The sequence below is a fragment of the Manacus candei genome, unplaced genomic scaffold (assembly GCF_025592945.1).
Source record: "Manacus candei isolate 608988 ecotype Guabito, Panama unplaced genomic scaffold, ASM2559294v1 h1tg000028l, whole genome shotgun sequence".
NCBI classification, from domain to species: domain Eukaryota; kingdom Metazoa; phylum Chordata; class Aves; order Passeriformes; family Pipridae; genus Manacus; species Manacus candei.
Window position 1 is genome coordinate 38,287,428 of NW_026138076.1, and position 16,408 is coordinate 38,303,835.

At 47.5% G+C, this 16,408-nt stretch overlaps 1 protein-coding gene and 1 long non-coding RNA gene across 12 annotated transcripts in view; one reads left to right on the top strand and one right to left on the bottom strand.

Moving 5' to 3' along the window:
* LOC127471990 (serine/threonine-protein kinase PAK 3-like) overlaps positions 1-16,408 on the bottom strand; it is a 42,772-nt gene that overhangs the window by 12,990 nt on the left and 13,374 nt on the right. The window contains exons 1-12 of one of the 11 annotated variants that reach the window (XM_051789545.1): positions 13,198-13,326; positions 11,192-11,229; positions 10,644-10,769; positions 9,820-10,027; positions 9,403-9,466; positions 8,322-8,370; positions 7,851-7,963; positions 7,176-7,293; positions 6,260-6,359; positions 5,768-5,964; positions 5,159-5,296; positions 4,007-4,450 (exon numbers count right to left, since the gene is read on the bottom strand). In XM_051789545.1, the coding sequence (XP_051645505.1) occupies positions 4,301-4,450; positions 5,159-5,296; positions 5,768-5,964; positions 6,260-6,359; positions 7,176-7,293; positions 7,851-7,963; positions 8,322-8,370; positions 9,403-9,466; positions 9,820-10,027; positions 10,644-10,769; positions 11,192-11,229; positions 13,198-13,219 (1,323 nt within the window). In that variant the 5' untranslated portion in view covers positions 13,220-13,326 and the 3' untranslated portion in view covers positions 4,007-4,300. Of the gene's footprint in view, positions 1-4,006; positions 4,451-5,158; positions 5,297-5,767; positions 5,965-6,259; positions 6,360-7,175; positions 7,294-7,850; positions 7,964-8,321; positions 8,371-9,402; positions 9,467-9,819; positions 10,028-10,643; positions 10,770-11,191; positions 11,230-12,555; positions 12,940-13,197; positions 13,327-16,408 lie in introns of those variants that run through there. The other 10 variants (XM_051789537.1, XM_051789543.1, XM_051789546.1 and 7 more) reach the window with 10 other exon arrangements.
* Positions 12,981-14,853, top strand: LOC127471994 (uncharacterized). The gene is made up of 3 exons (XR_007904827.1): positions 12,981-13,199; positions 13,605-13,771; positions 13,886-14,853. It is a non-coding gene; the product is annotated as an uncharacterized LOC127471994 (long non-coding RNA).

Below are 16,408 nucleotides of genomic sequence, written 5' to 3' on the forward strand. Positions count from 1 at the left end.
AGGCCACAAGAGAAGCAGCTGTCCTCCCAGTGTGTAGAATTTTCCTCTGGTTTTAGGCAAGAGGAATCTACAGTTAGGATTTTGTGCTGCTAATCAGTGTGCTCCTGAAGGAGCCACGTGAGGAGCCGCATCCCTCTATTGATGGCTGTGAGAAAGCAAACAGGTTGTCACAACAAGTGTACAAAGCTCGGTGCTACAATGGCTTCTGTAGCATGAGGGCTTTGTGTCCAAGTATTTTTTCTGCTCCTGTGGAAGTGCCAGTTCTGAAGGACTCTGGAGAATCTGGAAGCAATCTGGCCCTTGTGTTTGAAAATTCATGCAACTTCTAAAGTCCGCACTCTAGGATTGACAAAGAAAGGATGCTTGTGATTCACTATCATTTTCAAAAGAGTCTTGGAGTTACAATTTCCATCATGCTTTTACTCTTCCCTTTTCCTTTCCAGGGGGTCAAGTTGCATGTAGCACTTCAGATGACACAGGCAGGATTTCAGCACCTCAGGGCCATGTCTCTGCTTCTGGAAGCAAAAGATCTTCTATTTCTCACAGATGAGCAAAGTGATTTTTCCCGGAGAGTGCAAGTGTTGCTAGCGAAGCGACAAACTGCTGTGTAAGGTGTGATGTTGGTCTTTCACCTTCTTCCCCAAGAGTTGCATCACAAAGCATACAAAAAGAGACTGAAGCCTCCATCTTCAGATCTCTTAGCACAGCAAGTCTTCCACCCAAGCAGGTGCATTTTACAACATCAGCATCAACAGAACAGCAGTTACACCACTCCAGTCTCCTTGCAATGCATGCCCATGTTTGCAGGCCACATCTGCCTGGATTGTGGCCTGGATTCCACCTGCGGAGCAAGACCTACCAATTATCAACACAGCAGTTGGCAATGTTGCCAAATCTCACAGTTTTATCACAAACACCATGGATTTGCTCCCTCTCCTCTCCAGGAGACTTGGCATTTAATTTTTATGAGAAGTAGTTAGTTGGCTCGTTATCATCACGTGCAGCAACAGGCATTCACTCCTGGGAATTGCTCCCGCAATTCCCACCTGTGAAGTTTCAGCTTTCTTTAAAACCCTCACCTCTTCTGAGCACTTAGCTGCAGAAAGGCACTTGCAAGTGGCGTGTTTACACTCAATGAAAGGAAACACGGGGGTTTCCTTTGCCAGACAAAGCCCCCGCTCTCATTGTCTGGTGCCTTAGTCGATGATTCTCCAACAGCAAGGCTGCATGGCTTCTGAAGGCTGGGAGTGCAGCAACACTGCCCCCAAAACAGGGAAAACGGGAGCACATCAATTCTTCAGTAGAAGTACTCTGCAAGCACTGTTTTGGCATGCACTTTCTCCCCTGAAGATCACAGGGCATCCTGGTAAGGCTGACCTGAAATGACTGTGCAAATGCTGGCCCAGTTGACCACACTAGCTACAATCTCTTGCCTTCCGAGGTCCTTGGGTGGCTGAGTGGAAAGAGCAGGCAGCCATTTATTGCTGTTCAGCAATTGCTATGCCCAAAAAAGAAGTCTGTTTTGGAGCTGGTATTCTTATGCGTGAAGGTGCTATTTGGGAAACACGATGCCCTGTGCAGCAAGACCTGTCTTTATTCTATACTGCTTTATTCTATGCTGTAATACATTCCTTTTTATTTGATTTTTTTCTGTGCTGAAGGACAGGTGACTATATATATGTTACATTTTCTTGATGCTCTGACTAAATGTCATTTCCCCTCCTGAAGACAGATTCCTTACAGTCAACACCTTCCAACCAGAAGGAGAAGCAGTGTTTGATTTTTTTGAAATGCAGCTGGATTTTTCTTCTCTTGCTTTCTTCTTATAAAACCAGGCAGTCTCCTGCTATATTTCAGAATAAGCAGAGGCTGCAGCATCAGTTGAAATGAAGATGATGATGAGTCTGGAGCATCTCTCTTCTGAGGAGAGACTGTGGGAGCTGGGCCTGTTTAGTCTCGAGAAGACTGAGAGGGGTCTCATTTATGCATATAAAAATCTCAAAGGTGGGTGTCTAGAGGATGGTGAGTGATTCTGCACAGGACAGGAAGCAATGGCCATAAAGTAAACCACAAAAGTTTCACTCCAACATGAGGAAGAACTTCTTTATGTTGAGGGTGGCAGAGCACAGGAGCAGGCTGCCCAAGGAGGTCATGGAGTCTCCCTCTCTGGAGACATCAAAACCCACCAGGACATGTTCCTGTGTAGTCTGCTCTGGGGGACCCTGTCTTGGCAGAGGGGTTGGACTGGAGAATCTCCCGAGGTCCCGTATAACGCTAAAAATTCTGTGTTTCTGTGTGAAGGCAGCAAGCATCTCTGGGGAAGGAGTTTCTGTAGGGATTCATCCTACAGAAAGGATGCTGCAAGGCATCATGGGAGTTGTAGTCTTTGGTACTCTGTTGGACATGCGCAGTGGACTACTCGAATGTCATTGGTTGAGAGGTCACGTGTTACGATTAAATGCTGTATTTAAACTGCCGTTCTTGGCAATAAAGCTGTTCAGTCAGCGCGCTGAGGTGTAGCCTGGGTTTGTGTCAAAACAAGTGCTACAGGTGTGTTCTTGCCTAAATGCTGACGGTGTCCACTGCTTTTTGGGAACACGGCCGGCGGGGCAGCGGGCGGGATGCCGGGCTGGGACGGCCCAGCCCGAGGGAGCCGGGACTCCTTCAGGAAGGTCTCCTCCTCCTCCGCCGTCGCTGCCTTGTGCGCGGCCGTCGCTTGCCTTGGGCATCCCGGGAATTTCTGCCCTGGCCCGGGTCCCTGGTGGCCCAGGCAGAGCCAGCGGGAGAGCCAGCTCCAGGCTGTGCGCAGCTCCTGTGCCCGGTCCTTGTCCGAAGGCCATTTGTTTCACAGGCTACTCTGAAGTGAAAAGCAGGTTGGGAACTCGATCAAAGAAACAAACAAACCAACCAAAACAGAAACACAAACACCAACCAACCAACCAAAACAGACAAAAAGGCTTCAGAGGTGGAAGTGACAGCGGAATTTGCCTAAATAGTTTGATTTCAGTTCCCCCTCAACTGCTGGGAAGGGTTTATCATCAAATAGACATATCTGTGCATCAGGCACAGCACTGCCAGCAGGTGGAGGGAGGTGATTGTCCTGCTCCCCTCTGAGCTGGTGCGGCCTCAGCTTGTGGGTGACCAATAGAAGGGAGAGATGAAGTTCTTGGCGAGTGTCCAAAGGAGGCCCAGGAGGATGGTGAGGGGCCTTGAGGGGAAGCCTTAGGAGGAGCTGCTGAGGTCACTTGGCTTGTTGGGCCTGGGGAAGAGAAGCCTGAGGGGAGACCTCGTTGTGGTCTACAACTTCCTCGTGAGGGGAAGCAGAGGGGCAGGCACTGATCTCTGTGGTGACCAGTGAGAGGTCCTGAGGGAATGACATGGAGCTGTGTCAGGGCAGGTTTAGGTTGAATATCAGGCAAAGGTTCTTCCCCCTGAGGGTGATTGGGCACTGGAACAGACTCCCTAGGGAAGTGGTCACGGCACCAATTGTGACAGAGTTCAAGAAGCATTTGAACTACGCTCTCAGGCACGTGGTGTGATTCTTGGGGCTGTCCTGTGGGGGGCCAGGAGTTGGACTCAGTCCTTGTGGGTCCCTTCCAACTTGGGATGTTGTACAACTCTCTGATCCTGTGAAATCATTAATGCTAGGGAATGCCTTGTACTTATCTTTTTTCTTCTAGCTAGTAGGCCAAAAAAACTGAGCACAGTGAAATTAAGAAGGACCAAGATTAAAAATAGTAAGTGGACTTCTCAGTGCAGTGTGCATAACTGAATTACATGAATCACAGGTGTGTTGATGGTGATTTTTATGATACCAAGATTGTAAATCTCATTTGAAGAAAAGGTGACAGAGTAGTTGGACTCATTGAAGAATCATGTGCTGGTGAAGTGTTGTGGTTTAAGTTACCAGCTGGGCTGGTAAGTAAGCACCACACAGCCGCTTGCTCCCCCCCATCCCCATCCCCCTCCCCAGTGGAACAGGGAGGAAAATCAGAAGTAGAACTCGTATGTTGAGATAAGAACAGTTTAATAATTGAAACAGAGTAAAATCCAATATGAATACAAATAGTAATACTAACACTAATACTAATACTAATACAAACACTAATAGTAATACTAATGCAAATCCTAATTGTAACAGTAGTAAAACGAAGAAAGAGATGAAACCCAAGCAAAACAAGCAATGTACAATGCAGTTGCTCACCACCTGCTGGTGGTGATGCCCTGTGCCCTAATCGACTCCTAAGCGCCCCCTCCTCTGTGTGACTCCCCCAGGGTATACACTGGGGATGAGGCTCCTTCAGTTTTGTTCTGAGTTCCACCCATCGATGGAACTGGAGGAAGGCATGCCAAAACCCTTCCTCTGTCTTCTGGCCTCCCACAGCTGGTTTGCTGCATTGATCACAGTCGTCAGGCCGGAGAGGGGCAAGGCTGAGAGTAAAAATGGATGCTGCCCAAAGGAAAAGAAAAGAAATGAACCATTACTTTCCAAACTCAGTTCCTCACGAGCTCAAGCAGTATTCCTTGGGTTACCAGAAATGTGCAGAAACAGGACTGAGGGGACCATCCGCACCTCTGTCTTCATGTCCAGGACCTTGTTATGACAGGCAGATGTTGCCCATGATCCTATTAACCCCTTTCTCAAGCTCAGTGGAATATTTGCCCTGCCAGGGCTGTGGGAATGCTGCTTGCTGTCCCAGGGCTTTGGTCCTTTCAGGAAACTCAAAATACTTACTTAGGTTCTTCTTTCCTAAAGACATGGGCTATTCTAGTCGTCAAAAAAGATGAGGAGCATAAGCTGCTCCTCAGGAAACTCAAGGTCACCAAGAAATGTTTATCCCAGTAGGATTTGGGCTCACGGAGAGCTCCCCCCAGCCCCGTCCTTCCCACAGCCAAGTTCTCAGACCACTTGGCAGGCACTGATTTTATTGGGTTCCTCCACCACCACCACCATTTCAGGGCTCCGTTCCCGGCATTAGGAACCAGACAAAACTGAACAGGCTCCCTTAGATCCAAATCAGGACCACCAAAATGATCAGAGGACAGAGCACTTCTGGGGATTAATACGAGGCGGGGGCACCTGATGCCTTGGAGTTTAGCAGACGAGAACACCGATGCATGGGACAGTTGTGTGACTGGCAGCCACTTTGCATTTTACCTGCAGAAGTTTCTCAGCAGACCATCGACTGTCCTCGTCTGCCTGCAAGCAGCAGTTCAGAAAGTCCTGCAATGCAGGGGACAGTTTCTCGCGGCTTTGCAGCTCCGGTATCCCCTTTGAAATGATGAGCTGCATGGCCTGGAGGAAAAGGAAACACGGGACTTTACCTCTTTCTTTCATCTCCCTAACCGCTCCCACAGACCCCATTTTTGATGCTCCATCTTCCAGTGGCAGTTTCTTCCCGGGCAGAGGGTTCAAGATGATTTTTCGACACCAAGAAAAAGGCCCCAGTGCAGCCACAGGTCTTCCAACATCCAAATGATCTTGCCTTGACAGCTGATTTCTTTGGCTGACCAAGTGAGGAGGAACTCCATCAGCAAAAGCCCCTTTTGCTTCTCTGAGGATGGACTTTACAGGCTTTACAGGTTATTTTCAAGAGTGATGCAACTAAAGCTATAGAGGATGTGGATGTGCTCTGGGGCCTTTTTTTTGTTGTCTTGGCCTTGGTTGAACTAGTTCAATCTGGTGGGAACGGTATTTTTCTCAATGGAGGCAAAACATGGGACAGATGAGAAGGACAGTGGTTATCTGGTAGTATTTGCACCTTACCCTGTGAGGAAGCTCCCAAAAATAAGGAGGTTCTCCTTCCAGCATTTCTATCACTGTGATGCCCAGTGCCCAAATATCCACTTTGGGTCCGTATTCTTCTTTAGTTAGATATTCGGGGGCCATCCAGTGAGCTGTGCCGACGACTGAGCTTCGTTTGCTCTGCTCAGGTGTGATGCGAGCAGCGAGACCAAAATCAGCTGAGGACAAAAGCCAGTATCATGAAAGCCAGCCTGAATCATGAAGCCAAGTGCAAGAATTGCCCACTAGAAGCCTGAGGAGGCTGAACCCAGCAGGAAAAGCGGCCATGCTCTGTTTCCTCAGGGCTGTAGCCAAGGACACCTTGTTCCTCTCTGCACGTTGCAAGTGTGCTCTCAGCTTGTAGCAGTGCTCCCTGCACTCCCAGAGGCACCGCTTTTTGGGAACTGGCAGGCAGTCTCCATCAGCCCCACGTGCCGCATCCCGGGAACAGCACGGCTGAGCAAGAACACCTACCCAACTTGACGGATCCGTCCATTCCAAGAAGAATGTTATCGCCTTTGAGATCCCTGTGGATCACTTGGTGGCAATGGAGGAAGGCCAGTGCTTGCAGGCACTGAGAGAGAAAAAAGAAACAGGAGAGTAAAAATGAATGACCCAATTTCCTCAGCCAAGAAGGGCAATGGCTTTAAAGTTTTCAGTTCTAGGTGAACGGTGAGGACTGGCAGACCATGGTGGTGTCAAGAGGAAGAGCTTGCTGCTGCCTCCGCACTAGTAAACCCCTAACTTTCTAAGGGAAGGCACATTCCCTTTGGAGGTTTGGAAAGAGAAATGGCAAGTGTTGTCATGCTGCACCCCTGCAGACACAGACAAAATGACTGCTGCTGCAGTGCGTGGGCTCTCTCCATGCAGAGGGTAAATCATGGTTTGCCAAAACAGAGAAACTCCCTCTCCTGAGGGGATCAAGTGGATTGCTTTTGGGTGCGAGGCTGCAGGACCAAGATCTTATTGCTAGCTGGAAGAGCAGACTTGGAAGTAGCATTTTAGTAATTTTGCAGATGCAAACACCATTTTGGGTGGAATGCTCTGCCTTTCAGCTGAGGACTGTGAGAAATGAGTTTCTGTTTTTCTTTGCTGTTAGTATAAAATTCTGCCACCAGCATGTTTGCACTTACAGGCAGGGAATGCAGTAGAGACAGGCTCCAGGCAAATGATTTGGCAAAGTTGCGAATAGTAAATAAAATAAGAAAAAAGAGAGAGGGTACAGCAAGAGTTGTACTGGCAGGCCATTCACTGAAGATGCTCTTTCTTCTCCGTATTGGAAAAGCAACACGGAAACAAAGCTCTAACCATGAAATCACTCCTGTTCTTGCTGCTTGTTTAGAAGTCCCAGCCTGCCCAAACAATTGGAAGCCCCAGTGGCATCCCTTACCTCTCGAGAGACAGCTGCCATCATTCCTTCACTCATGCTTATTTCCTTAACAACATCGCTTAAGGAGCCTCCGTCTAGGTATTCCATCACTATCCACAGTTTATCTCTAACCAGGTAGCTGAAAGAAGAAAACAATGGCATGGAGAATGGGCATAGCTAAATTACCCTACCTAAATACTGAAGTTGATTTCTGTTCTTGGAAGAGTCAGGAATGAACACGGAATAAAATGCAGAGACATTCCTCCTAGGCTATACACTCCTTGGAACCTGTGTAGTCTAAGTGAGAAAGGCACATCCATGAAAACTGAGATGTCTCAGATGGCAAGGGAGTGAAAAATGCAGGGAAATAATTTCTATGACGATTAATCAGCAGTTGTCATAAGAGACAGAAAATATGATCAACTTAAAAAGAAACCCCAAACAAACAGCAAAACCAACCTGGTAGTAATGAACTTCCAGGCTGTTGTTTTAGGAAGATAGGGATGACTTGAAACAATGCATGCCAGAAAAGATGAATGCAGACAAAATGCACTCTCCTCCCATACATTGTATAGGAATAGATAAAAAATAATACTAGAAAGCTGACTTCTCTGCCAGAGACCAAAGGGGGTTCTTTTAACCTTTGGCTTGCAGTCTGTAAAGGAACAGTCACATGATCATACCCAAACTACTTACCTGTCTAAATAGTTAACAATATTTGGATGCTTGTTGTCCCTCATGACAAGGAGCTCATCGACAATTTGTTCCTTTTTGAGCTGTTTTTGGAGACACACTTGCTTTATGGCCACCTAAAATGACATTGAAAACCATTAACTTGGGAAGTCTCTTGCACAAGATCAGACCAAAATTTGATTTTGCAACTCTAAAGAACACGCAGTTTAGATTTGTAATTGTTTCCTGGATTGAAAAAGAAAGAACATGCTCTCTGGCATTTTCTGGGTATGCTCCGGGTTAGGATCAGGACTTAGGGTTTTCGATCCCTCACAGACCTCTATCCAAGCCCAGTTCTATAGCCCAGCACTGCATGGGGATGAGAAACTCCCCAGAAGATCCAGAGGTATTTGCTGACAGCCAGAAATGCGATTTCAGAAGTCTGAAGCTGTAGCCCCAAAAGCTGCAAAATCTGCTGGGCATGTTGACACTTACCTCTCCTCCTGTGGCAGTGTCGGTCGCTGCATAGACCGTTCCGAAAGCCCTAGAAAGAAAATAGCAGTGAAGAAGGGAATGAAAGCCAGCCCAGACAGGAGATTTCTGCTGCCTGGAGTGTTTCTAAATCACCTGGCTCCATCTATGCTTCAGCCAAGAGCAGAGCAGCCTACCGGCCCTGTGCCATGCAGGTTATCCAAGGGAAAACTTGGGTGCAAAATGAAGGGCTGGAGAAAATCTCAAGTGTACAGCCCAGATTAACTTGATTCAGACCCCTCCCTAAGGTGGGGGAGCATGTCCACAAAAACTGGAAAGGAATATATTTCCTTCTTTTTCCATTTGGCCTTGCTGAGTGCTCAGACCTCTTACTGCTTTGTTCTCAGATCCCTCCTTTGAAGGTCTCTGCCAATCTCAGGCAACACCCCATTCTGAGAAGCCTGAACACATGTGAGGGGCCATTTGAGGAAAGGATCTAGAAATGGCTTTCTCCAGCCTGTAAGGAAACCAGTCCCCAGCCACCTTTGAGGTCATTTGCCATCATCAGGATGCATTTTCCTCTCAACTGCCTTGACACTGGGTCTATCAGTAATTGTGTTTTTCTACATCTACTACTAAAGAGAGTTTCTTTTTTATCTCTGTTTTCTGTTTCTACACGATGTGGTTATACTGCTGACCACTGACTATTGTTTTCCGCAAAATATTGGAAGTTCCTGAGAACTGTTATCTGACAGCTCTCAGGAGGTCAGTTGCTCTTTTTGGCAAGAAAGTGTCTTTCTCCTTTCTTTTCCTTGGCTGTATTATTTGAAGACGTGGAGACATCATTTCTCGTAAGCAAAGAGGCAAACAGGTGCCAGGCACTTGAAGGACAGGAGATCCTGCTCCTTGCTGCGGGCAAGACACTGCCAGCATGCAGTTGTCTTTGAGGATGCCATCTGACCACAGTTCTGAATTGGGATCAGCACTGAGAGGCAGAAGGATCTAAACACAGTGTCTGAACATGTTTGGAGCCTGTCTGACTTCCCGCCTGACCTTGCAGCAGCAAAATACCTGGCTTTGTGGAAGGAACTGTGGTCAGACTTACCCACTGGCAATTTTTTCCAATTCAACGTACTTCTTCATAGGATCTCCCACACTCACAATGCTCCCTGAAAAAACCAAATGAAAGATGGTCACTTCAGGATGACAATACCAGCCTCCAGCAGGTCAGAACTGCAGCTCCTCTGCCTGGGGCTGTGAGCTGAAGTCAGTTGGGTAACAACAACAACAATAACAACAATAACAACAGCAACAACAACAACAAGAGAGTCAGATCTGTAGTCCAGATGGCTTCCACAAAGACTGGTTTTCTACAGTCCTTTGAAGAGTTACGTTGACAGGAAACTGGGAGAAAGAGGGAGAAACATTCTGAGGAGACAGAAAAGAACAGGTAGCAAGGCAAGTGTTTGTTGTCTAGGAACATTAGCACTGCCCTATGAGGCAAGAAATGCAGAAGACATACTCAATTTCTCTAGGCTGTCCTCCTTTACTGTCTCTTGCTGCCAGTTGGTGCTGCTGCAGGAACTGCTGGAAGTGCTCATGTAGGGGATCTCAGGTGTGGGAGTGTTGTCTTTGTCAGCAGCTTCCAGTGCAGCAGCTTCCAGGGCAGTGGCTTCCAGTGCAGCAGCTTCCAGGGCAGTGGAAGATTTTGTTCCAGAGCATGTATTGGTCTGTGACAAGAAATCAGTTTGTGTCAGAAAGGAGGCTTGCAGAGATACTTCTCATTAGTATTTCAAGCTTTATGGAACAGCCATTAAGTTCCAGCCCTTCTCAGAGACCGACCTTCTCTTACCATGGCCAAGCTGCGTAAGACTCTTCTCACCCAACTTTGGCCATGTAAAAGTTATGGGTGTAGTTTAAAGTGTCCATTTATCACCTTAAATAGTGCGTGGAGGAGGGCAGGGAGCTGGACGGGACAGTTTCTCCTAGGTATCCACATGCAGCAAGACTGTGAACTGTGCCTTTGGAGCGCTCGCTCCACTGGTGACAGGGAGGCTGCACAGACACTGCAGGCCAAGTTTCTCCCCATTTACAGACACAAGGCTACCTTTCATCCCATACAGAGAGAAATTCGTGAGCCCTGTCAGAATGCCAGGAAAACAATGACTGAACTTGAAAGTTCAGAACCCATTTTCCAGGTGTCAGTGGCTGAGGGGGAGGAAACACTTTGTTATGGTAGGATTCCAGCCCTCAGGATTTTCAGCCATGAGGGGCAAGTGCTGTCTGGTCTGAAACAGGCAGCTCTGAATTACAGTAATAAGAGTGCTAGGCAAAGCTGGCTCTTACAGAGTTTGGCTGTTCAGGCTCTGGTGCAACAACAGGTGGAGCTTCGTTGTTGTCTTCCTCCTCTGTATCCTCATAAAGGGAAGAAACAGAAGGAGCCTGAGGAGGGTCAGCTCGAGGTAGTTTCCTCTGTGGACAGAGAGCAGTGTGAGCAACAGGGAGTCACATATCATTTAGAACCTTATTTCTATGCAGCTATCTATCCAGCTGTACTAAGGAGAAATCATAACCTTTGATAGCAAGGGGATGCTAAGTTGCTCCAGCTAAGTTCAAGGGGGCTAATTAGACAGCAGTGCATTTTGTTGTGAACTGCTGTTGTTCCCCCACGGCTAAAAGCAGCAAGAAACTTTCTGTCTGCAAAACCAGACTGTCATCTACTTAAAAGGCCTCCAAGAGAAAAATAAAAAACAGCCATGGAAGCCTTTTCTGCTGATGCAAAGACACTGAGAAGACTTTCTTTCTGCCTGGAGGGCTGGCAGTTGATCGCAACAAGCGAAGGTCATGGCTTGCTGCTGAAAGGCTAGGAATGTCAGGATTAGTTTGCCGCTCACCGAAGGACGGCCTCTTCTGTTTCTAAACACATATTTACCTGCAATGGGGAAAGGAAAATGAAGCAGATGTTAGAAAACTGTCTGTTGTGGGGAATCCCATGGAAAAAGTCAACCCAAATGGAGAGCATTTTTCTTTCACAACATCCCTTCAGTAGCACAGTTCTTTCACGCAGGGAGCAAGAGAAGAGCACAATATAGCAGGCTGTTGTTTTGCTACAGCTTCTTGGGCCGAGTTTTCTGCCCTGTTTTGCCAGGGCAGTTTCTATTTTTCTTATTTGAAATCAAATAAAGAGAAACTCGGTCAAGAAAAGACACATTGTCCTTTGAGAGTCATTGATTTCTTCTGCCCAAGAGCTAAAACATCTTCCCTCTCCTCCCCTCTCCTCGTCTCACGTGGCCGCACCTTGCCCCACCCTGCCTTGCCCTGCCCCTCACCCCACCCCTCGCCCCACCTCTCATCCCCATCCTTGCCCTGCCCTGCCCCGCCCCTGCCCCTCCACTTCCCCCTCCCCCTCCCAGTCATTGATTTCTTGTGCTCTCCTCTCCTCGCCCTGCCTCGCCTCGCCCCGCCCCACCCTGACCTGCCTCACCCCGCCCCGCCCCTTGCCCCGCCCATTGCCCCGCCCCCTCACCCCTCCTGTTGCCCCGCCCCCTTACCCGACCCTTTCCCCACCCCCCTCACCCGCCCCTCACCCTGTCCCCTCACCCCCTTGCCCCATCCCATCCCCTACCCACTGCCCCACCCCTTCTCCTCCCCCTCCCCCTCCCTTTCTTCTTTTCCTTTTTCTTTTCCTTTTTCTCTTCCTTTCTCTTCTTTTCTTTTCCCCAATAAAGCTGCCCCCAACTTCCCCTTAGCCATGACACTTCTCTTCTGACACAGCACACAAACAGCTCCCAAGTTTGGGACCACACACTGCTTCAACTTTGCATTTCATCACCAAAGCAAGAGCTATTTGAGCAAACATTGTGGCAGGTCACACTGTCCAACCTATGAATGATGGAATTTAGGGAAAAACTGGAGAGAACTGCACAGTCTTTAGAGGGACTTCTGAGGAGCTCTGCCAGTCTGCATTTGGGAAGTTGGATTGGCTGAAGCAGCAACTGAGGAAATTACAGACTCCACTGCCACGGACTAACCGTGTAGGGCACAGAACCCTGTGGGTTCATTTGCCAATGCTGCCCACACCCCCGTGAATGGCTGGAGACACCCCCTTTGGAGCTGAAGCTCTTGACATGAGCTTTACCAAAGTCATGGTATCTGTGGGGCATTTTGGTTTCAAAGGCAATGCAGTCACTAAGGGGCAGCATAAACAACACATCGATCCAAAAGCCAGGTTGGCTGCACCTGGAGAAAACCTACTTACTTGCTAGATGGGTCAGCAGCCCGGGTTTGTCTGGGTGGGAACAAAAAGCATAGGCCATAGGAAAAACCCGGCGAAAGGCGGCACAGATTCGATGGAACACTTTAGCCATGCTGGGCAAGAGTTCCGCAGCCTGTGCACGCCAAGGAAGAAAAGGACACCCCTGGTGTCCACGTGCAGCCTGCTGGAGGTGAGTGCCTCGACGAGGAGCACCCTCCCGCAACGAGCACGCCAAGCACACTGTGCACACGGAGGCTCCCGTGCACGAGGACAACGGTCCGTGCACCAGGACAACACTCCATGCACGAGGACAACGGTCTGTGCACCAGCACAACACTCCGTGCACGAGGACAACGGTCCGTGCACCAGGACAACATTCCATGCACCAGGACAACGGTCCGTGCACCAGGACAACGGTTCCAGTGACATCACAACAGCAGCTGCTCTAGCTTTGCTTGCAGATGTATGCAGAGCCCCTGAATGTTTTCTACAGCTAATGCCAAAAAAATACTGGAAAATTCTCCTCTGTCACTGGAAGCCTGTCCCGCTGCGCTGGAATGCCCTGTACATGGAAAGCCCAAGACTGTGGGTTTAGAAGAGCCAAAAACTGCAGCCTCACAGATCTGCCCCAAGATCCCGCACTACCTGTAGGATGACTTGCAGACATTTCATCCCCATGAAAATCAGATGCAATTGGTCTCTATCAAAATCTAGAGCTAAAAGCAGGACCCAAGTTGAAAAAGAAAAGAAAGGAATGTCAATGGAAGGAAAGAAAGGGCACAAAACTCCTCTGGAAATGAGCTCTACCCTTCCATGGAATAAGGATTTGAGGCTTAGGTTGTTTTCCTGGTGATTTAGTGCAGACATCAAGGGTCTATCCTCTAGTGGTGGACAACAGTGTCCTTTAGAAGCTTTATCCTGGGCTCGTAGTGCTTAGTAAGGCAAACGCATTTGGTGCAATGATCGCTGGTGTGTGATTCAAAGGCACACCCCGATACAATTGATTTCCAGCTTCCCAGGGAACACTGTGTGGTTACAAATCTGCCTTTCAGCTCTCCAACTCCTTACACTGGGGTGTACCCCAGCTGCTGAGGAGGTCTCTTTGTTGAGCTGCTGTAGCTCTGCAGGTTCTCTGCTGTAAATATACAGAACGCAGGGACTCGGCAAACAAGCTGAGAGTGCCCAAGGCTTGGAGGAAATCTTGGGCTCCACCTTACAGGTGAGGGTGTCATTTGAAAACTGATGCACTTGCTGAAAGCCCCAGGTCTACACTGAAATTCTGTGGATGAAAAATTGCTTTACTTATCCCATATTAATTGTCCCTTCTTATCAGTGTGCTGCTGCAGTGCTCTGACAGCTCAAAGAAGCCTTTTGGTCCTGTGTCACACCCCTGGGAGCTTCCCTGTGCACATCTGTGAGCCACAGAGGTCAGGCCGTAATGGGTGTAAAGAAAGACAGACCGAAAGAAAAGCAAGTTCCAAGAGAAGGTGGGAGAACTTAGAAGGTGGGAGGAGGAGGAAACCAATGGGCCAAAATGGGCAAGTCCCATCAAAAAAGGGAGTTATGAGGCGGAGACCAAATAGGTCAGGTGGTGGACAGGCCACAGGAAGGCAGGCTTAGGAAAACAAAAAGAACCTAAGTGTTCCAAAGTTCGGAAGCATCATTCCACCCTTGTCCTCCTCTCACTTTTAAACCAGTCAAGGCCAGACTGCAAAGAGCAAGACCTGTGAGATGTAACTTGCTGCTTCCGTTTTCTTTCTTTAGGAAATCTCTTTTCTGTTTCAAGCCCCTGAAAGTCCTGAAGAGGAGAGAGGAGGCGACAGGCAAACAATACTCATGTTATCAGTTCACACATTTTAACCTGGCACTACCAAGCCCACCATATCCCCAAGTGCCTCATCTACATGTCTTTTAAATCCCTCCAAGGGAGGTGACCCTACCAGTGCCCTGTCCAGCCTGTTCTTGAAACTCAATCAAAATAAATTAAAAAAGAAAAAATTTACTTGCAGGGAGTGTGCCACTTTCTACTCTTACAGCAGACTGTAGAATCATCCTCCCCACAGACAAGTGTACCCAGTCAGGACTTCCAGCTGGAATGAAAAAGCCCCAGAACTCTCAAACTTCAAAGCCCAGAGTTCTGCTGCTCCCAATCCTTCCTTCTCTGAGAATCCCAAATGATGATTTCATGATGGCTGAGCCCGATGGCCTCCAACCATCACAGCACCCACCAGTCCTTCTCTGTTCACAAACAACAGGTCCAATGGGTGCCTTCCCTCGTTCTGCCTTTGTGCTTTGAAAAGTTCTCACATATTTGTTGGCTCCAGTCTTTCTTGGAGCACTGCCTGGGGTGGCTTCATTCCTTTCCCCATGTGAAACAGACCGTAACTTGCTCAGACTGTTCCTCCATCTTTTGTGGAAAAATAAAAGTTGGCATATGTTTCCATCAGTGGAATGCCTGATGGAAAAAGAAGGGGAAAAAGATTAAGAAGTTCAGATGCTCAAGAAATGAAGAAGAGAGAAAAAGCTGAAGAAAAGAGAAAAGAGGAAGTAGCAGACACTGGATCAGAGAGGATTGGATTTAGAGACAATAAGGTCCAAACCTTGTGATCTTATGTGCAAATCGCACCACAGGAACGCTGCAAAACCAGGGCCCAGACTTTGGTCCCCACAGACCTTAAGCCACCTCTGGTCTGAGGTGCGATATTGGAAACGTATTGAGATGGAAGTAGGTACTGTTTTTCTTCACAAAACTGTCCTAAATCTGTCCAGAGAGATCAAATCTTGTGTCTCTGTGATCAGATGTAAGCTCCACAACCAAAACCACAAAAGAACCCGTCCATTTATTTTTAAGAATACACCTGAATTCAGCAAGGAAACCTGGAGATCACAAACAATATCTCTAAAGCTTTACAGATTTGTTAATTTAAAATAAAAATGTAAGTACAAAATTAGTCCTGTTCATTATGGCTACATGATAGATTTTATTGCATTTAGTCTAAAATTAATAAGCAGGTTTATAGTCACATGCCTTTTGAAATGTTCACTGCAGCAATCTAGAGTTCTAAAAGTGAGAGAGGCTTTATTCTACACCTCGAGAACCTTTGGTGTGGTTTTGCTTTGCTGCACTTATCTACAAGTTGGGAATTAGGATCCCTTTTGCAGTACATTCTGTCTTTGCAAAACCAGCACATTTTAATTTTTGAAAGACACTCACAGTGAAGGGTGGAAAGCCTGAGATTAGTTTCTTCTAAAAGACAAGGCAGGCAAAGGTAGAGGTTAGAAGCAGGTCCTTGAGCTCGTAAATGTCAAATTTGCCAAGACCTTAATAAAATCCTGTAAATACAGAATATATGGTAAACATTAGGAATGGGATAAGAAAAGAGCAACCTATGAAATGCATGAGAAAAAGTTCTGAAAATTTTCTGCCCCTCTCACAGTTAGGACAAGCAGAGGGAAAAGCAGTGGGAAAAGGTAGAAAAGAAGAAAAAAAGAGAAGGTGTAAAAAAATGGAATCCAACGTAGGAAGGTCAACCTCACTGACACGCCATTCATACTTAGTTACCCTGCAAGGTGAGGGGACCCACAGGCACAGCTTTGAGCATATTCCTCCCTTTTGTCCAAAGAATAAGTGCAATTTAAAGACACAAAGGAAATTCATCCCTATATGTACTAGGAAGCATGTCCAACAGCATGAACGTGTCTAAGTCTTTCAAATGAGCACTGGTAGGACATCTTTCTGCTGTTGTGAACTAGCTGGGAAATAAATGCACTAGAAATCTTTCACTAGAAGCCACCAGCCAATTAACTGACACAGGGCTTCATCAAACTTCATGAAGAACGTGCTTTGCAATTTGTA